The following is a 21,211-nucleotide window of genomic DNA, read 5'->3' on the forward strand; positions in this document are numbered from 1 at the left end:
GAGAGAGCTGTAGGTTTCTCTGTGCCCTGGGCTTAAGATGCTGATAAATGGGAATGGATGATAGCTCTTCCAAACTGTGATAAAAATGTCATGGGGAACGATGCAATTCCAGGTGGTTGCGTGCAACGATACAGGTTTTCCTTGTAGTGCTCTGCAAATTGCCAATGCATTCTTTCTTAGACTGTGAGCTCAGTAAGAGCAGGAGCACATTTTTCTCCACCCTCTGTAAAATCTCCATTCATAATGCTCAATAAAGAACAGTATTTTGGTATATATACCCAGTAGCGATCAAAGGATGGTGGTTATAAGTAATTAATATGGTTGTGTGTTTAACCAACAGAAAACTGTTCAAGTTAGATTGATTCAAAAGTACAAGAATGACAGACACAGGTTTTTTAGGAGCTTCCCCCATCCCTCTCCAAAGAGGACCATTCCGTGATACCCAGGTACATTTTGACCCATCTGGAACAGCACCTGACAAGAGTTCTAATGCTCATTGTTATTTCTTAGGGTGCCAAGGATTCACCCATACGCCGGGCTGTGAAAGATACCCTTTCCAATCCACAGTCCCCACAGCCATCACCTTACAACTCCCCCAAACCACAACACAAAGGCACACAGAGCTTCCTGCCACCCGGCTGGGAGATGAGGATAGCGCCAAACGGCCGGCCCTTCTTCATTGACCATAACTCAAAGACTACAACGTGGGTAAGGCTGCTGCTTTTATTTGGCTCCATTTTCATCGTGAGGTCTGGCATTAATTCCTTCATTTCCTCACTCCCTATTCATGGTTCTTGTAGAAGACTTTCACTGACACTGAAGCTTACCTCCAAAGGGTCTTCTCAGCTTGCTTCCAGACGCTGCGCGTGTGGGCTGCTCGGAGCGGGTGATGGTGGGTCCAGGTGAAAGGCCAACTTTGGTGGTGGGGCCAGGTTGGATGCCTTTTCTTCATAGCACTCCTGGAAGCTCTAGTTTTGACAATTTATCATATTTGGGGCGGGGGTTGGGAGGGGAAGCAGTGCTCCATATTGCTAGGATTTTGATGTCACTGCTTTACATCTCATGATGTGAATTCTAATAGAAATTCTAATCCTTTGAAAAAGAATTTTTATCAATGTCTTTTTGCCTTTTGATTGACATTATCCATCTTTATTTGATTTGTCCTTTTGATTTTTACTGTTCACCTCAGATGAGTATTTTACACATCTGTGCCACATTTCATATCTTTAATGGTGAGTTAGGAGACGAACTGGAGGACTTTGGTTGTAAATTTGTGAACATTTTGTCAAAATTCGTTTTTCTTATGCTGCTCTTCCGTGAGTCCCTGAGTCACACATGAGAAAGAACCTGTGTGTCGTATTCACTTGGGCAAGATGAGCTTAATTAAAAGTGAATGTGCATATCTGTATATTCCGCCTCAATTTATTCTTTTTAGCTGAATCAGTAGTGCTATGTAATGTATCTTATAATTCTTTGAAAACTCAGTGGTATTTTTGTCCTGTGTGACCTCTAGACCTGTGATTAAACTGAAGTTGGTTTTCTTGTTTTCTGGCTATTTCCGATGCTGCAGGTTTGTTTTTCTTCCTCTCCCTCAGTTCCCCATCCAAGGGTCGGGGTACACAGTGTAGCTCAGTCCTTTTAGCACCTGTGCTACTTGCTTGGAGCTGATGTTATGTGAAAGCTGGGTGCATTCTGGTGGCTGTCATTGACCCTAGTCTTTGGTTTTGGATTGACGGTGAACACATGCTTTAAATTCCCATTTCTAGTGAAGACAATGAGTGTGTCCACTTGATAGAACAGCGGTATTGTGTTAACGACGAGGCTTGGGCCAAAATGACCTGGACTGTCATTTCTACTTTGCCCAGGTTGTGATGTTAATTCAGTCCCTTGAGAATTTGGACGTGATGGCCTAGACGGCTCTCTCTCTGTCCAATCCTATGGATCATGGTACAGCACGTCTCCATGAGGACATTGTCGGCATTTGGGCCAGGACTGTGACTGTGCCTTTTTCTTGCAGGACACTTAACATCTTGGTTCCTTCCCGGGAATGCTAATCTTTGGTTCCTCCTCCCCCTACTCCACCATAGTGGTGACCAAAAATAACCCCACATATTTCCAAACACCCCTTAGTGAGAAGCACTCAAAAAGTTCTTCCTATTTTGAAGTAAAGGAATGCCAAGAGAACTTACCATTTCGATCCTGGTGACATTCATTTAAACTCATCACTACCTCTAAGGCATATAATAACATGTAGCTAGCTTTGTCTGACTCACCTTTGAGTCTGAAGATGGTATTATAGGGTTGTGGGCAGGATGAGAGTAAGCGATAGGCAGCTTTGGGGAAAATATACTAATGGAGTTTGGTGTTTAAGTCTTTCTTTCTCACTGACATGTAATCTGTGGTTGTCCAGCTAGTATACCCATTTCTATAAAGCCTCTGCCAGAAATGAGAGCTCCAGAAATAGGGGATATAAATATTGTAAAAGTAGATGGATTAGTGTACGGAGCCACTGTGGCTTGCCAACATAAGCTATGATTTTAGTAATTTGAACTAGCTTAGTAATCAAATCCCCTAACCTTTTCACAGCCTTTCACGCCACAACTGCAGTGTAATTGCAGCTGGGCGGATTTTATTTTAAATAGCACTAGCTTTGTTTATTGCCTGCTTCGTTGCTGAATGAAACCCAGTTTGAATTTCCAGTTGTCCCTTTTTTACCCAGATACTTGTTATTGGCTAATTTACTGATTTAAATTTTTAATTTGTGAGAGCAGCATTTTGGTGCTGCTGCCATTGTTGAAAATCCTTAAGCTAACAACTGGAAATTCCACAAGTTACTATTCTTCTTCACTAAGCTCCGAGGTGCTACATAGCACAGCTGTGCTGTCTCTTCTAAACGAAGGCCTGTACAAAATGCTCACTGTCGAAGGCCTAGTCTGCAGTTCATGTTCATTTTGACAAACGATGGAGGGGTAGAGGGAACTGGAAAGATAATTTTCAGCTTAAAATCTGTTTTGAGTCAGTTTGGGATTTGCTTCTGTTTTAAAAGAGAGAGCGGGCAGCATAGCTCTTCTTAGATTTGAGAGTTACAATAGAAAAAGGAAGACAAACTGGTAGGACAGGTTGAGAATAATGAAAATAGCACCCCTTCCCCCTTAACCTCCGCGCTCTTGGTTCCTACAGTCACCAGAAGCGGGGAGATGCAAGCCAACATTCCCTTCCATACGTTGACAGAGGCAAGTTCCCTCTGAAAGTCTATTTATAAAGCATGGCCGTCTATGAAAGCAGTGTGCCAGCAATCCGTCTGGATGAGCGTCTGAGCCCCCGACCCTGAAAGCGAATCCTGTCGGCAGTGTGCCCAGTCCCTTAGTAACACCTGGAAGGAGGCAGTAAGCCTATGAGATAGTGACAAGCCCTGTCCATCTGAGGAGTCCTTGTAGCCAGACTTCCCAGCAAGTGGCTCACTTGTCCCCACCCTGGTCAGGCCACCAGGTGACTGAGGAGAGATTCCAGGAGGCCTTCAATTTGCCCATTCTTTCTGCTAAAGAAGCAACTCGATGCATGTATGTGAGAGTATATTTATGTCTTTTACAAGACAAAGCATCAGCTTATTTTTGTAGCAAGAAAGATTATACCTTAATTAAGTTTCAGGTTTCTTTTTCTACCTGGGTCCAAACTAATAAAACTCACTGTAGCCTCGGCAGGGTTGTTGATCTCTTCCAGCACGGAAAACCACAGTTGTTGTTTGAACCAGCGAGCATTCTCATATATATATATATATATATATATATATATATATTTTTTTTTTTTTTTTTTTTTTTTTTTTTTAATGATTCTGCTGGAAACCTTTTTTGTTTTTTAAAAAGGTTGGTCTTTGCATGCTGTTTAAAACCGCTTTCAACTGAATTGAGGGAAGCAATTGTGAAATGTTGAAATAATTGTGAAATAGTAAGAGCACCCTTACAATGCTGAGGAAAGGGAGAAACAACCAAATGTGCTTTTCATATTTTATTCATTTGTGTTCCTATCATTGGAGACCTCATTACTGGTCCAACTTATTGTGATCCCTAAAGTTGCCATAACTCACATGGCGCCTTGGCTGCCCCCCACTTGTGCCATCAGCTTGGGGGTGTCTGCCTCCTTGGTTGTTCCAGGAATTCAGTGGTCGAGGGTTCAGTGTACCCACTAGACTTAGCCTGCAGAGCTTGAGGGGTGGCAGCTACTGCCATTATTTTTATTTTTGTTGGTATAGTAAAATAATATGACCCCTAAGAGCCTCTAAGCCCTCATAGTCTATGAATTCTGGGTTTCCATGCAAAGCCATTATAGCAGACCTATGCAACTGAGTTATTTTAATACGTCATGCCCCCCTCCCCCAGCTCCCACCCCCGGCACTTTAATTTCAGCTTCTTTTTTTTGTTTGCTTTTTTATTTCCTTTAAATCACCAGCTTTTTACCAAAAGGGCTGATTATCTTTCACAGTAGTCTGTGTGTGTGATTCCAAGGTAAGACTGGCCTTGCATGTAGCATTCAGAAGCCCTTCTCTTCATTCATGTATTTAATAGCAGTCTCAGGCTTTCTCTAAACCTAGCAAGGTCGGGGCTCTGTGGGTCCCCAAGGGTCCCCTGGGGTTGTGGCATTAGCTGACCCAGCTCACAGTTAGCATCGAGTGGGTAGCTTTTGTGCAGTTCAGTGCTCTGAGTTTTTCCTCTGTCATGAATAACCTATCACAAATGTTCTCCAGATTATCAGCTGCTTGGACTTTCTGAATCCTAAACCTACTCAGAATATCTGTTTACACTGTACGTGTTCCACAGAATAACAGACCTATTTTATGCCTCTATTGTCCTTTAAAAATACTTATTAGTGAGGTTCAGGGTCAATATCCATCATAAACTACTATCATGGTTTATTTCTTAATTAAAAGTTTGCTATAGCTAACAGAAAGCAAAGGTTAATTTTATTTTTTGTGGTTTTTATTTTATTCTTGCCAATTCTAAAAGTCTGTTACTTTGTTACATGTAATCCAGTGATATTAATGGTTAAACTGTTGATTAGGGGTGGAAAAATTTTTAACAACATTATCAAGATATAATTCACATACCTACAATTCACCCATTTAAAATATACACTTGAATGTTTTCATCATCCACAAAGGAAACCCCATACCATTAACAGTCACAAAGTGAGTTTTATTTTTTTCCAAGGTTTATACCAATTATTTCATTTTCTTATTGACGCGGGAAAATACTGAGGCATAAAACCTTTTAATAATTTGATAGTAATAAAAGCTTTAATATAATTGAAGTAAAGGGTTATTTTTAAAGGATTTTTTTTCATCTCAGCATATTTGATTGACAATTTATTATTCTGAGTTTTATCATTTGTTTTCTAGTCTTTTGAGTTTAAAATGTGAATTCCCTCAGTTGCCTTGCATTTTCATTGGGTCTATACAAGTGAGAGGCAGCTCCCAGACTCTGGGTCAGAACCTCTGGGCATGTTCTCCTTCTCCGTGAAACTCAGTTCCCTCTTCTAAAGAAGCAGAGACCAGGCCTAACCCTAACCCTAACCCCAACCTCCAAACAGGGTGGTTGTAATATCACATCATATGTCTCACTGTTCTTTGTCAATTATGAAGCATGACAGAAAATGTGAGAATACATATGTCTCTTGTTGGTTCTCTGTGGTATCTTTTGAAGCATACCCCTTAAGGAAAATCTTTTGCAAACTTTTAGTTTTTGGATATAAATGAGAATCTAATCTGTAAAACTCGAGGATCTCAGGAAAGTTGTGTACAGGCCTATGACTTGCTGTTGTGAGGCCGACTACGTCCAGGATAGCACAGGACTTGGCCGCCAGACCACAGTCAGGTTCTCAGCTTTCGTTCAGGAAAGAGCAGACGGGAGATGCAGGAAGCGCAAGTGCTAACTGTTCCTGACGTGTGAGGCCAGCGGGGAGCTCCGGGGCTCCGGATCCATAGGGAGACTTACAAACCACTGTCCCCACTCCCTCTCTGTGGAAGCCAGCCTGCTCTTTGCTGTCACTCTTCATTCTGGTTTCCATAGTAACATCACTGCTGGGACCCTCTTTCTCTTCACCTGCTTAAAGTCTTCCGGAAATGGTTAACCTTTTATCTAAATATTCGTTCTTCCTTCTTTCACCAAGGTTGGGGGAAGGGTGGCGGGAGGGGGTGGCGTCTTTTTTCTGAGCGATGGTCAGCCAGGCTCCCCCATTCAAAGATGGGATCTCCATGTCTCCGTGCAGGCGGGAGTGCAGCTCCATGCACAGGCAACCTGGTTGGTTGCCTTGGAACACACAGCTCCGGAAGGGGAGGAGCCAGAACTGCACAGTCACTCTTACCACCTTCTGCCTTCTACATTTTTCTTACAGGAAGATCCACGCCTGAAATTTCCAGTACATATGCGGTCAAAAGCACCTTTAAATCCCAATGACCTTGGCCCTCTTCCTGTGAGTACACTGGAAACACGTGGACACATCTGAAAACGGTTATTGATTCATCTGCCTATTGTTGATGGAGGGTCCCTGTGACCTTTTTCTCCAGGCTCCAAGTCCCATTGGTCTCATTTCTTAATAGAATTGGATATATGGCTGAATTCTAGTAGTACATGCATTTCATACATATGAAAGAGGTTTCTGAATTGCTAGCTGCTGGTAGAAGGTAGACCTTGTAACTAGGATGTAAGAGGCATGCTTTACAGGTGACAATTTAAGCAGCACACATTTATTTTGTAGCTTAGCAACCACTAAGTTCCACCCATAATGCTTATTTAGTCATAGGGACGAAAACATTAAAAACAGTGGAAGAAAAAGGCATAGGTAATCACAGGAGGTTTTTACAAGTCACTTAGCCTGTAGATGTTTTAAGTTTTTCTTCCTCGTTGACGACTGTTTATAAATCTAATGTTTTTATCCTTTTGTTCTCTTTGGGGGCCTGAGTGGGATTGAGCTATTTACTCCAAATTGGATTTTGAATGACATTTTCCACACATTCTCCTCAACCCACCCCCAATAAAAAATCCTTACAGTGGCACGAAGAAGGGGAGACTCAGCCTTCTTTTGTTGCCTGGTGTGTAGTATATTATGGCAAAATTTTGAAGCTAGGAAGGTTAGGGCTCAATCTTTATTCATCAGGTTATACAAATATCCCTCGCTCTCCACATCTGCTTGGTTCCTGGGTTTTGATGCCCAGACAATGTCTGGAGAGTGAATTTAGAAAAGTGAAGATTGCGTGTGGTCTGGACCTGTTGGGTTCCTGAGTTTCAGGTAACAAGTAGGCACAGTTCAGGTAATGAGAGCGCACCAGCCCTCTCTTGAAAAAATTATTCAAGTCTGTTTGGTTCTCGAGTTTGAACAGAGAGAGTTCACAACAGAGAATTACAGATACTAGATTTTTCAACTACCTGATGACATGAGTAAAGCATCTGTCTAACATTTTCATATTAACCATCCTCCTCCCTCTAGTAGTAAATATTTAGTGTATTAGATGAGCTCTTGAACCCCAAACTCAACTGTTTTAATGGATGCTGAAATTTTTCTCTGAAACTTTTGAAATAGCAACCCCTGTTTCCTGTTCTTCATACGGTGAATGCATGTATCTGAGACTGAGGGACCTGTGATAAATTGTGTTGCTAGATGCTATCAGGGGTTAATTTGAAATGTTTGCAGTTTATTCTTAAAGTTAAAAATGTACCCTAGAAGAGACGAGTAAGAACGTACCCTACAGTTTCTTCATTTTGCCTTTGATTTCGTAATGGCTAGCTAATGTCTTCTCTTTCTCTCTTTCCCCTGATAACTAGCCTGGCTGGGAAGAAAGAATTCACTTGGATGGCCGAACATTTTATATCGATCATAGTAAGTAGACGCTGTTATGGACACACAGGGATCGCAGGTAAAGGGAGGGGGGAGGGTAATTCAACTATTAGAGTGAAAGCTTTTTTTACTCTTTGTCTAGGCAGCCAGGTGTTATGTGGAGAAAATGATACCAGAGAATCAGTGCCCTCATACGGTACTGTGCATTCATCCCAAGTTTGCTTTACAGTCGCCCGTCAAGCTTTCACCCAAATTGATCTTGTGACCTATTAACTTTATTTAATTAAAAAAAGTACTTTTTTTGGTTTATGACCCCTCTTGCGCTTTTTTTAATAAATACACTCTGGTAATAGAAAATAAGATTAGAAGTGATGATTGAATCAAAAATCTATGTGTGCGCAATGCTTAAAGCAGCATATGAGTTTTTTAAAACACTGCCTTCACAGGTCTTCTGGCAAGAGGCCCATTCTGACTTATTTTCTATTCATAGCATGTTTCCTTGTACCCCACACACTAATACATATGCAGTTCTTTTCTTGACATTATAGCATATTTGCTGTAGACCTTTGCTCTCCAGCACCTATGAATAAATGCGTGGTTTCTCATTTCAACTAAAAGTTAAACTAATAAAGGTTTGCTTTTAGCCCGTGTTTTGTTTTGTTTTTTTTTCTTTTTTGAATTGACATGTTCTCCATATTTGTATATCCCTTAAAATTTCTGAAAATGTATATTAAAAAGAAATCTTTAGGTCGGTTTCAAGTTCAAGACAGGCGTGCAAGTCCGTAATGTTTTGATCGTTGTTGTTTGGTTCATAAACAGTAAGTCTGCATCAGGTTCCCAGCCTCACATTTTCTCAGCTCATCACACTGATCAGTTAAGCACATCGATGAGCCAGTTGCTGGGATGTCTGCCCATGAGCAATCCTCATGTGAATAGGGCTTAGCACTATCTCTTAGGTTTGTGCCTCTTCCACGTGTTACTAAGCTATCGAGTACATCGTAGACAGACCTTCGCTTTCAGGCGCAGAGGATTGAGGGGTTATTATAAATACATTGGATTAAGGAAGAACCCCAACAATTCCGAGGTAAACCCAAAGTAGTAGTCCTAAATATCCTGAGGGGGATGGGCTACCCTTGGGTATGATAAGTCAAGGTCCATAGGCCTAGATTTTGTCTTTCACCAGTAAAAATACTGATTTGCCTACTTCCCAAAATTTTACAGTGAGCATAAAATTGCTGCTATAAATGCTTCAAAATACGTGTTTTCCTTAGTACACTATTTATTTATAATTTTCTTAGCACAAATTGCTGAAACAGGAGAAGGGGGTCATACCCCTTTTTCCGATTAAAAACAAAAAAGTTTCTATTTCAGTTTTTTATGCATTCCAATTTCAGTTTTCAAAGCGAGGGACAAATCATAGCAATCATTTTATTAAAACAAGGTCTTAACCCATAATGCAACCTTGGTCTGCTGCACACAGACACTGTCACACAACATTGTAGCCGTGTTCTGGCTGGTGAGCTGATCTTTGGGTCAACCTGAAAAGAACTTCGTGAATGTTCCTAATGTACTGCCAGGACCCAAAAACAAGAGAAACGCTCTGGAAAAGGGCCATCCTGTTGTACATTAGAAATAATGAAAGGGGTGGACTAGTTTTCTGATGGCGTGCCTCGTATAACACGTAGTAGGTGCTTTGGTAGGCGGTGACTCGAAGTCAGTTGATGGACGGTCAGTGGTGAAGGTCTTAGGAAGTTAATGTTTTGGGTCGGAAAGAATTTGCCCTGAGAAACAGCGGCACTGTCCAACCTCAGGCCTGCCCAGTGCCCATGTGCTGGGAGGCAGGAGACGGATGGTCGGTAGTTGCCTGGTCAGTAGGCAGTTCCTTTATTGCTAATCAGTCCAGCAGAGTCCCTCCAAGTTCTCCTCTCACATACTCCTTCCTCTTGACAGATCAAAGAGCTCATGGGAGGCTCCTCTTTGCAGAGACTGAAATTTGCCTTAACCACACTGAAAGGTTGTCTTAACCAGACATAGTGTACATTAGACCCAAAACTATCTCAGGAAAAGATCTGTTTATGAGAATCCCATTAGCTGTTAATATAGCATTTCTCCCTAACTTGTTAAGGTTTACTCAGTGGAAAGCCATAAAAAGGTACATATCAATGAAACAGAGTTCAATTCATATGCTTTTCCCCCAAAATCCAGTCTCTGAAAAGTGCAGAGCACCTCTCTTTTTAAGAGGTTTTTTATCAGGCTGATAGGTATACTCCAAAATGAGTTTAATTACCTGGTCTGGTAGGTGACAGGAATTTGTTTGCCTTGCAAGTGAACCTCTTTTGAAGATTTCTGATTTCTAGCAAAATTCAGCATCTCATTTTGTTGTCCTGCTGCCTATAGGACAAAAACAAGATCATTTATTATGCCATTTTACTGTGAAAGCAGTCAGCTTGTAAGTTATTCAGTGCCGTCCTGTCTTCCAACATTGATGGGACAGGTGACCGTGCACTGAGTGACAAAGACAGCAATGCACTTGTCTTTTAAATGATTGTTATTTATTTTCTGCTTCATAAATTCTTAAGAATTAGACATTTTCAAGATTAATAATATTCAGCCATCTTAAAGATTTAATTTCAGAAGAGATGAATGCTCAATGCTAATCTCCTATTTAGATGCCTTGATTCATTTGGTTGACATTTATTGAACAGCTCCTATGTCTCAAGCCTGGTGTAAAAGGCTAAGGGAATACCTTCAGCTGAATCTCTACCTCTCTTAGGAATTGTGTGATTCTTCTTAAAGACCAGATATGCCCAGCAGCTGAGTACTTGGCCACAGGTATATAGATACAAAGCTAGAAAAAACAAAAGAAAATTCCAGTGATGCTATGAAATCCTACCTTAAATGTCTTTTCTGCCAACAGTCTTACCAAATCCGTTAATAATAGCTAAAATGACTGAGTTTCTCATTCTTCTACTTCGTTCTTGTCCCTCTATTTGAAATATAACATCTCAAAGATGAACAGCAAGTTAAGATTCAAAAGTTATAGGAAAAAAGTAGATAAACTAGCCACCATACAGTCATATATTGACAATGCTTAGCTGTAAAATTGATCTTTGTTGTAACCACACAGAAACTTGCATAGTTCTGAAAGCTTAGACGATTTTAAAGGAACTTGGAGTTCACCATCAGCTTCCTTCGGTCATTAAAAAAATAACATATTCGGCTCCTGTTGCCTGCTGGGAAATGGTGGAGAGGGGGCTGCAGGGAGGAATTACACACAGTCCCTGTCCCTGAGGGACTTACGTGCTAGTAGGGAGTACCAGAAAGTATTTTAAGTGTTGTGTTAAAGGAATGAACCACTCTTCATGTGGAAGCAGAAGAGGCAAAGACTGCACCTGCTTGCTAAGTGGCTGGGCCCTTACGGAATGGATTACTTTTCAGATGGATCCCAAATGATAAGTAAGATTAGCCAGGCATGCCCAGTGAAGAACGATTCCAGGAGGGAGAAGACATGTCTGGGGGTATGAAGTTGTGCAGTTGGTGCCGTGTTCAGAGAAATGTGACAAGGTTGCAAAGGGCCCGGTGTGCAGAGGAGGCAGGCAGGGCACATAGCTCCAGTGAGAGGGGTCTCCCAGGTGTCGAAACGCGAGTCCCTTCTGCAGGCAGGAGAGACCTCCTGAGGGATTTTCCAGAGGGAAGTGAAAGTGGTCAAATTTTTCTTTAGAAAGATCCTTTTGGCAGAGCCATAAAGGGAGTTTTGAACAGAGACTAGACTGAGGCCAGGGAAAGCTAGAGAATAGTCCCGGGAAAAGACGAGTGCTCCAGAAAGAAGCCTTTTATCAGAGAGAGGCAGGGACAGTTGGGTGACCACTGGAGGTGAATGGTGAAAGAGCATAAAGGATGTGTCCGGGTTCCAAATTTGGGCAGTGAGTGGATTATAGTACTGTTGACCAGGAATACAGGATTGCATGGACTATTTTGGTGTCAGAAGGTTATGGATCCAATTTTGATAGAGTTGGGCTTGAGGTAGAAATCCAGGTGCAGATGTCAAGGATGGAGCTTGAAGTTCATGTCTGGACTAAAGATTTGGGAGTTGTCAATTTATTACATTTGCAGCTTGGAGGACAATACCCAGTCCTTACAGTCCAAGGCAGTTATTACTCAGCTTTGTTCTGTTTCCATGATTTGGTTTTCTTTTCTATTGTTCTCCATCACAATAGCAACTTTTATTTTCCAAAGTCTTGTTTTCAAGGTAAGGGACCCACAAATGTCCCTTGCTTTCATCAGGGTTCTCTAGAATGGTTGAAACAGTCCATGTAAATTTTCCACCAGCATGAATCTAGAATCATGTGCTTTGGTAGCTTTATTTTAAAACATTGCCTCTGCTTTCATTAAAAGAAGTATAATACCAGACTTTGAAAGATTCCTGTTATGGTCATTAAAACCAAATATATTTGTTATTTTTATCAGTCCACTTACAAAGTATACAGGAAATAATTAGAATCAATGCTTTCCTCAAACAAATAATTCCTGTGTTTTTTTTTACCTTAGATTTTGTAAAACTCCATCAAGAACCCATTTTCCCACAGTCTACCCACCCTTCTCATACTTTCACACAAGTCCATTCCTGTCCCCACCACACACACACACACACACACACACACACACACACACACACAGTAATCCGTAACGTCTTTTTAATTATACAAGGTCATAAATCCCAAGTGATCCAGCGTGGCTGTTGTGTGTTAACCACCTATACCATTGAAGTAATGGTGTAGGTGGCATTGAACAGTCTTGTTAACACTGACTTATTTAGAAGAAAGAAAACCACTTCTTGCCAACTTGGCTAAAGGGAAACCTTTCTCTGGAATCTTCCTCTGCTATATCTAATTCTCATTTTTTGGACTGCCTTAGCTGCTTTGATTGTTGTGTGCCTATGAGTGACACATGTAATGGATTACTCATTTGTTCAATGTAGGATTGTTAATTGAAAGCAGGTTTTCAATACCATAAGCAAAAAAAAAAAAGTATTTGAAATGAGAAAAGAAATCCTGTGTGTTTGTTAACTTTGGGGGGACTAAAACTTTTTGTGCCTTTTTTCAATTAAATGAAAATCAAGATCAAGTTATAAATCCTTGAAAGAACAGGGGTTTATAATTGAAATTTCAGCAGATTGCTTGCCAAAAACAGTGTAAGTAGATGGTTTTACTTTAGTCGTGCATTTTTGATTGAGTGTTTTTAACTAAACAGTATGTAGGAGGTTTGCCATATAAAGTATCGTTCTCTTCTAACCCTGAAATACTAAGTTACTATCTTTGGGGCCCAAGGTGGGAGACTGGACAGCTTTTGAAAAAACCAGAAATAATTATTTCTAAAATTTTTTTGATATGCAATAGATTTGAACTAATATTTTGATTTTTTTTTTTTTTTTAACTGTTAATTTTCAGATAGCAAAATTACTCAGTGGGAAGACCCAAGATTGCAGAACCCAGCTATTACTGGTCCGGTCAGTATTCTCAAGTTCTGAATCATCAGTATAATATTTTGGTTGCATCTAAACACACATTTCTTGTATATCACTGCTTACCTTGGTGCCAAGGGCCTGGTGTCATTGAATAGTTTCCCATCATTCCCATCTCCTCCTTCCTGGAATTTCCAGGTGAGGTACAGCTGCATTTGCCTTTTCATGGGGCTTTCATCATAAAGGGAAAGAAAATGATTTGTTAATGGTAGCAAAACTAAACATTTCCTTTTCTCCTTTATAAAAGGGTGGATTATGAGAATAACAGTCAAAAATGTCCTCCCTTCCTTTTTATGTGAGGCAAAGCCAGCCTTACATTTGTAGCATTTTATCATTTCTTTCGGCCAAGGGTAGTTAATGCATGCTACAAATCTAAGCTATATTCTGAATCTCTTCCAGTGCTAAAAATCTGTAAAAGTTTGGGGGAGGTTGACGCTAACTTCTGGAGCTGGCAGAGTTAAGAATGTTTATCTCTGCTGACCCACTAACTCTCCCATAGTCCCTTCATATATGCCAGGTGGGTAAAGAACCAGTCCTGCCTTGGGTATGGTGTCCTCTTAAAAAACTGTCATGCGCTGTGTTCACAAGGGAGAGTGAGAACCCGCCGGTCGTTGGGCAGGAACGGACACATGGTATCAAACACATGGGAGGAGTCTGTAGAAGGGGGCCATGCTCATGGGCAATGAATGCACCAGCGTCTTCTGTCAGTGGTTATCTGAGTGCGAGGAGATCATTTGGAATTACAGAAAATGTACTGGGATCACAGAAGAGTGCCAATTTGGGATTCATTTAAAAACTGGAGGAGCAAAAGGAAGTAAAGTTTATTTATTATATTGAGTGCTGAGCTAAGAGGCCAATAGATATATTTAAAATACTAATTTCATGGCTTTAATCTGATTCAGTTCAAATTATGTTCTGAATTATAAAGATAGGTCCATTTGAAGACTTAAATGATACAGTACAAATGCATCTTGATACCTGACATCCCTTGAGTTGTCTGTTGGACCTGTTCATTGGATGTGTTCAGCTGCTTTGATACACATTACAAAGTGCTGGTAATGCCTAGGCTAAAACAGACAGCTACTCTTTCTCTGTGTAGCTTAATAAATACCTGCCTTTCTACTGTGGCTTTTTTTGGATATAGTCACAGTCACGATAAGTTGTTAGAATAGCATTTTCTGTACTCCATCATGAGAAACAGGTGAATTCAAGAAACAATGCTGTTTTCAACTGGCAGAAGACTTTTGACTTGATAATTCTGACGCTTTTTCAAACATTTTTATGATTTATTGATCATCTACTTTCACTCAAGCTCTTAGTCTTATTAATTGCTATTAAAAACTCTTCAGCATCATAAATCCAAGTAGATTTGCCCCCAAGAAGGATCTCTATTTCTTTGTTTTCTAAAGAGCTTTGTTTACTCTTTTATTATCATTAGTGATATGTCTTTCAATAAGAGTGTGTATTTAGGTAACTATCAACTTAGTGTAGACCTCTGGCCTTTGTTGTCCTTCAATTCTAAATATTTGATAATTTCCATGATTTCTCTCCTTGACTTAAATGTTATTTGGAATGGACTTTTTCATTTCTAAGACTATGGGAGAATTTTTGCCTGTCTGTTTCTTCTTGATTTCTAATTTTATTGCACGGTGGTCAGAGAATATTGTCTATGGAATATTGATTATCAGATATTTGAAACTTTCTTGGAGGTTTGGCCATTTTTCTGTAAATGTTCTTTTTGTGTTTGAAAAGAATGTATATTCTGTCTTTCTTGAGTATAGAAGAGTTCTTTAAACACCCATTAGATCAGTCCTGTGGTGTTCAAATTACCCATTTCCATTTCTACTTTTTTCCTGGCTTTTTATCCAACCAAGACAATGTATCAAACTCTCACAGTGACAATGGCTTTGTCAGTTATTATAGTCACTTCCTCTTCATTAGTATTTGCGTAGGATAGCTTTACTATCTCTTAACTTGCTATGGTTTTTTTCTTTTTTTTTTTTTTTTTTTGTCTTACCTTCTATTCGGTGGATAGAGCTCTCTATTTTCTCTCATTTTCTATACTTGCTTGGAAGTTGTATTTTCTATTGTTGTTCTCTTAGTGTTCACATTAAAATTTTGACTTAATGTCAACATTAACCACTCTCTATTCTTCTGTTGGTTAATATAGGACTTTAGGAGACTTGCGTGCCATTCTTCCCACTCCCATTTTACATTGTTCAGTGGCGTTTTAAAAGTGCCTTGTCTTTAAACTTTCCAAATCATCATTAGTATTTTGTCTTTTTTTTCAACACTTAATGCTTACCTAATTTTACGTATGTGTAAACAGATTTCTTTGCCCACCACTGGTTCTTGCATCCCCTTTTTTCTAGATTAAAATTTCTTCGTAATGAAGTATAACCTCGAGTTCATAGTTCTCAAAGAGTGGTCTACAGATTAGCACCATCACTGTCATCCAGAAACTTGTTAGAAATGCAAACTTTGGGTCACATCCCAGACCTACTGAAAACCAGCAACTTTGGGAGTCGGCCCAGTAATCTGTGTTTTAACAAACCCTCCCAGGGATTCTGATGCCCACTCTTCTGAGAATCTCTGCTCTAGCAGCAATTTCAGTGAGAGCCTGAGTGGCAAACGCATGTAGTCTGAGAGGACTTATTTGACTTCTCTTGTAAATGATAGTTTAGCTCATTATAGAAATCTTGATTAACAGTTATTTTTCTTCAGTACTTTGGAGATATTCTTTCATGTCTTCTGGCACCTTAACTGATGCTGAGAAGTTTGTTATCGATCTAATTATCTTTTATAGTGTCTGTGGTTAACTGTCTCTTCTCTGGGGATTTGGAATTTTTCTGTGTCTTTGATGTTCTGCAATTTTGCTGTCACGTGTAGATTTTCTCAAAACCTATATAATTTCATTAACCAATGTCACCCCAATAAATTTAATGAATAAATAAGTGTGGATTTCTTTTTATTTATCCTGCTTTGGACTCATTGTGATTCTTCAATATGGGGACCATGTCTTTCCTCCATTTTGGAAAATTCTCAGCAATTGCTACTTTACATGGTGCATCTTTCCCATTCTTTTGGATTATCTATATCAGTAACTTCTATTGGGTAATTGATTCACTTTCTCATCTATCTTCCTTATCTCTTAGCTTTCATATTTTCCATCTCTCTGCTGTATTATGGGCTCAGCTCTTCCTGTTAATTCTTTCTTAAGCTTTTTATAGTCTACTCTTTGTCAGTTCATTTTGTCTATTATTTCAGTGGCTGTGTTTAATTGCTCAAAGTTCTATTTGGTCTTTTTAAATTTGCTTGGTCTTTTTAGTTGTTAGTGTTCTGTCCTGTTCTTTCTATTTATTTATTTTTAATTTATACTTCCAACTCTTTAATTATTCTTAAAATAGCCTCTTTCAGATTATTCTATTATCTCTGGTCCCAGGAACATAAAATTTCCCACTTGCTATATCTGTAGGCACTCCTGAATGGTAGTTTATTGCCTAGTTCAGTTTATAATTTGTGTGTGTGTATGTATGTATGTATGTGTGTGTATGTGTGTTCTCATCTTCATTTTTTTTGTTTTTCCCTATGGGGCTTTTATAAGTTCTGACCTGTATTTACTGTTAACTACTTAGCTTGGGTTCATTCATCCCCAATTAGTATAATTATGCATCTCATACCCACTTTGGTGTAGGCTTGGAGTATGAATTTATTACAGGTCTGTTTCTTTTTCTTTTTCTTCCATTTATGGTCCTGGACAGAAGGTAAGCTTCCTTGCAACTTTCCTGGGCCAGTGGGTATAGTTGCCTTGTCCCCTTTTCAGATGTCAGTTTTAAGCAGGGCATTCTGTTTTGGTTCCCCAGGTCACAGAGACTGTCGGCCAAGTTCTGTGCCCCAAGTGAGAATTAAAATCCAAGCCCAAACACCTATGTCTAGGTCCAGTGCCCACTTATTTCTCTATTTTAGAGTCTTTTTGCTTATCTGGTACCTAAAGTTTCTCTTTTTTCCCAAGTTTTAAAAATGTCTATGTATTAGGGGATAGAGAACCCTTTCTACGTCAGCCCAGCGCAGCATTACTGTAAGTCAATATGCTTTCTGTACAACAGACATCACCATTAAAAGCATTTATAAATTGCTCTCCACACTTGCTGCTCTAATGAATACTATCTCATGCTTGTATAGCACTTTGTACTTTTGCGAGAACTTTACAATCAGCTGAGTTGAACTCTCAGCAAGCCCCATAGGAAGCTAGGGAAGATGTTATTATTCCCAATTTGTCGAAAGATCACAAAGCTAATTGTGTTGCCAAAACTTTGGAATCAGGACTAGAGCCCCAATGTGCTGGCCTCATCAGTGTCTCCTCATCAGTGTCTCCAAAGAGCTCGAGTACCAACTGGACAGTAATGACATGGAAACATTGAAAACCAACTTACGCCATAAATCAGGTTTTCATTTAGCTCCAAAAAGAAAGCATATTTAATATTGAGCCAAAAGGCTTTAATCAAAAGACATGTTAATTTTTAAGCAGGCTTATTTTACATGTTAAATTTTATGTAAGAAAAAAAGATGCCAGATTTTCAAGAGAGAATAATTTGGCCAATACAAGATATGCACTATCCACGTAATTCTGTTCAGAGGCTACATTGATGGATGTCTTCATCCTGTTTTGTTGTTGAAATCTTTTCAGGGAGAATATAAAAACCTACTCTTCTTATTCCATCCTAAGAACTATCTCTAGAGAGAAAAGATAAGGGCTGGAGGAGGATAATGATTTTTCAACATTCATGCATCATCCTACAGAGGAAGAAAGGCCGGAATCTTATTACCACCCACATCTAGTCAGACAAGGGAATGGATAGCACAGGATGGGGGCAGCATTTGAAATCTATTCCATGGGAAATTTGTCATTTAAGACTATTGAAGTTGCAGTCACAATGATGAATGTTTAAGCCTTTTTTCAACATTTTTCAGGGGGGGAAATAAAAACAAAAAATAATTGCTGAGAATCATAGGGTTTTAAAGTTTGTCTTGTCAAATACTTTTGCTTAATGGTGAAGAAATTCCATCAAGGAGAGGTAGCTGGCAATAGAGTCTATTCTAGAAGTCAGAACTTTAAAGTTAGGCATGCAGTACTGAAAGGAAATAATTTATTTAACTTAATTCCCCTTTATCACAGTGAATCATAGCTAAGAACACCAGTGAAACATTTTCCCTTCTCGAGACTTTGCACTCACTGTTCCTGTCATAATTTGTTCCCTCCTGTCACTCTGGTTTCTGCTCAGGTATCCCTTTCTCAGAGCTGTCTTCCCTGACCTCAGATAAAATAGCCTCCTAGGAACTCTCTATCATGTTTTCCTTGTAGTGTTTACCACTGTTTATTCACTTATCTCTTATTGCCTATTGCTCATAATAGCTTGTAAGCTCCAGGAGAGAATAGGGAAAGAACTCTTTGAATGGACCATTATTTCCCTAGCACCTAAAATGCCTGGCACAGAGTAGGTGCTCAAGATATAGCTGTTGAATGAACCACCAAAAATGAATAAATAAAACTAGATAGAAAAGACTAGTTGTTAGGGGGTATAGTATTGGTAAGAGCAAAAAACATGGTAAGGTCTTTATTAGCTTATGTCAGAACATTGTGTCCTTTTCCTTATGTTGGTGGTTGTCCAGATATTGATGAAATCTCTACCTTTTCTAGAATCAGAATCCATAATGTGATTTTGTCAAACTAAATGCTGTCCAGAGTAAATATAATATGTGTTCAAATCTAGTGTTTAGTGGAAAAGCAAATGAAGACTGGTTTAAAAACTAAGAACAGACCATAGATAGTATAAATTGTCTTTAGAATGTTCTTAAGACTGGTTATTTGTTTTTGTTTTGGCTTAGTTATTTGTGTGAGTGTGTCCTAAAGCGATATGAAAGAGGGACGCTTTTGTTGGTCCTTTCTCCTCTTTCTGGTTGGGAATAAACCTGGTGAAGGTGTAAGGTTTGGACACTGGAGACACTTTTAGTAAGGATCAGTTTATTTTACTAACTTCGCCCAAAATGATATCAGCAGAACTATTCTTACCCAGTTTACACTACTCACTAAAAAGCAATGAGTTGTTCTGAGTGTGAGGCTGTCACTGTTATGTCCTTGTGTATGTAAAGGCCAGTCCTTTCTGCTTTATAAGTAAATTGTAAGCTTTTTCAATAGCCTGAAGTCAGGGCTCTGGCACTCAGATATTGTAAACTATCACAGCAAGTGCAGAATATTTAAGTGACTACGTTAAAATGTTATTCCTTTGCCTAAAGAGATTCTAGAACTTCTGAGTAATGGTAGTTAGCTCAGTTACTGAGCCCACTCCTGTGGTGCCATTACTCTTCTTCATAGATAAAGCATACCAGATTTTAAAAGTCCTTGCCCAAGACTACTTACTACTTAGTAAGGGGCAAACCTTCTGGCTCCTCAACGGAGGGCTTTTCCAGAATGCTATCTGATGCTCTATTCCTTGACAAGTGTTATCAGTTCACATGCCTTTTTGCTCCTTATAGTTCCTCCTAAAGATTTTTAAAGCATGATAAGTCTTTCAGAATGGCAGTTTAGGTCATTTTGGGTTGTGTCTTAAAGTATCATAGCTAATACTGTTATCTCAACTACAGAAAAAAAAAAAAAAAAACAGATCACACCCTACCTGACTCTTATTCAGACAAAAGTCAAAAGTCATGTGGAAAATATATTTAGTTTATGTAGCATATCCCTAAATGATTTCTTGAATATTAATCTAGTTGTTTTCAGAGGTGAAAGTCCTATTCAATGCTAGGTAGCTTTAATCATTTCTAGAACTTTCCCATGTGCTATGTAGACATTGTGTAAATTTCAGTAAGGTGGAGCACGAAAATTTTAAGGTTTATGATTCATGAAATTCTCTGAATGTTCACTCAGTATACATAAAATTTCAAGCATATTGTTTACATTATTTAAATTTATAAATTTATCTTCCAGGCTGTTCCTTACTCCAGAGAATTTAAACAGAAATATGACTACTTTAGGAAGAAATTAAAGAAACCCGTGAGTAACATGTCTTCCAAAAATGCTGTTTTAGTCCTTTGTAAGCTACCAAAGTTACTTCAGTGAGAACAACTTGTTTGTTATTTTTATATGTATACTAAAAATATTACCTTCCTTTTTTCACTGCACTTTGATCCACCTGGATCTTCAATCTGAATTTTCTTTTTAACAGAAATGGTAAGTGAAGATTAACTAGTATTACATATCAAATCACCCGAAGGGTAATTTCTTATGTAATACATAAAAAGATAGAAATGATTTTTGTGCGATATAAAATAATTCAGGACATAGTCAAAAAATCTCGGGAAGCCTGTGGAAGCCATTACTGTCATTGTATCTAACAGAACCTGGATCCTGGTTAGAAAAATGTTCACGTGCTTCCCTTTAAATTCAAATGTATAATTTTAATTATATTTATAGCATAAATGTAATTTATAATATTTGTCTTTACTATTGGGTATATTAAGACCAAGTGTAATTTTAAGATTAAAATTCTCACTGGGAAACACTGTAAGATTTTTACAAAACTTAAAAACCCTATAAGGTTTTTACAGGCAGTGTTTTAAATTACAATATTATAGTTTGTACTGACTCATATCCCCCAAGTTTTCAACATTGCGTCTTCTATTTGACTTTTTTTTGTTGTTTTGTTTTTTGTTTTTTTTTTAAGATTTTGTTGGGGAAGGGGAACAGGACTTTATTGGGGAACAGTGTGTACTTCCAGGACTTTTTTCCAAGTCAAGTTGTTGTCCTTTCAGTCTTAGTTGTGGAGGGCGCAGCTCAGCTCCAGGTCCAGTTGCCGTTGCTAGTTG

At 39.0% G+C, this 21,211-nt stretch overlaps 1 protein-coding gene across 12 annotated transcripts in view; it reads left to right on the forward strand.

The window, feature by feature from the left end:
* The window catches only part of NEDD4L (NEDD4 like E3 ubiquitin protein ligase), a 310,035-nt gene that overhangs the window by 259,852 nt on the left and 28,972 nt on the right, over positions 1 to 21,211 (forward strand). For 6 of the 12 annotated variants that reach the window (XM_019755309.3, XM_088798016.1, XM_074339906.2 and 3 more), the window contains 5 exons: positions 511 to 708; positions 6,388 to 6,465; positions 7,815 to 7,869; positions 13,275 to 13,333; positions 20,334 to 20,399. In XM_019755309.3, coding sequence (XP_019610868.2) covers positions 511 to 708; positions 6,388 to 6,465; positions 7,815 to 7,869; positions 13,275 to 13,333; positions 20,334 to 20,399 — 456 coding nt within the window. Of the gene's footprint in view, positions 1 to 510; positions 709 to 6,387; positions 6,466 to 7,814; positions 7,870 to 7,969; positions 8,024 to 13,274; positions 13,334 to 20,333; positions 20,400 to 21,211 lie in introns of all 12 variants that reach the window. The other 6 variants (XM_074339904.2, XM_074339909.2, XM_088798017.1 and 3 more) reach the window with 2 other exon arrangements.

This window comes from Rhinolophus sinicus, chromosome 4 (assembly GCF_057876585.1).
Source record: "Rhinolophus sinicus isolate RSI-liver-muscle chromosome 4, RSI-T2T, whole genome shotgun sequence".
Classification (NCBI taxonomy): domain Eukaryota; kingdom Metazoa; phylum Chordata; class Mammalia; order Chiroptera; family Rhinolophidae; genus Rhinolophus; species Rhinolophus sinicus.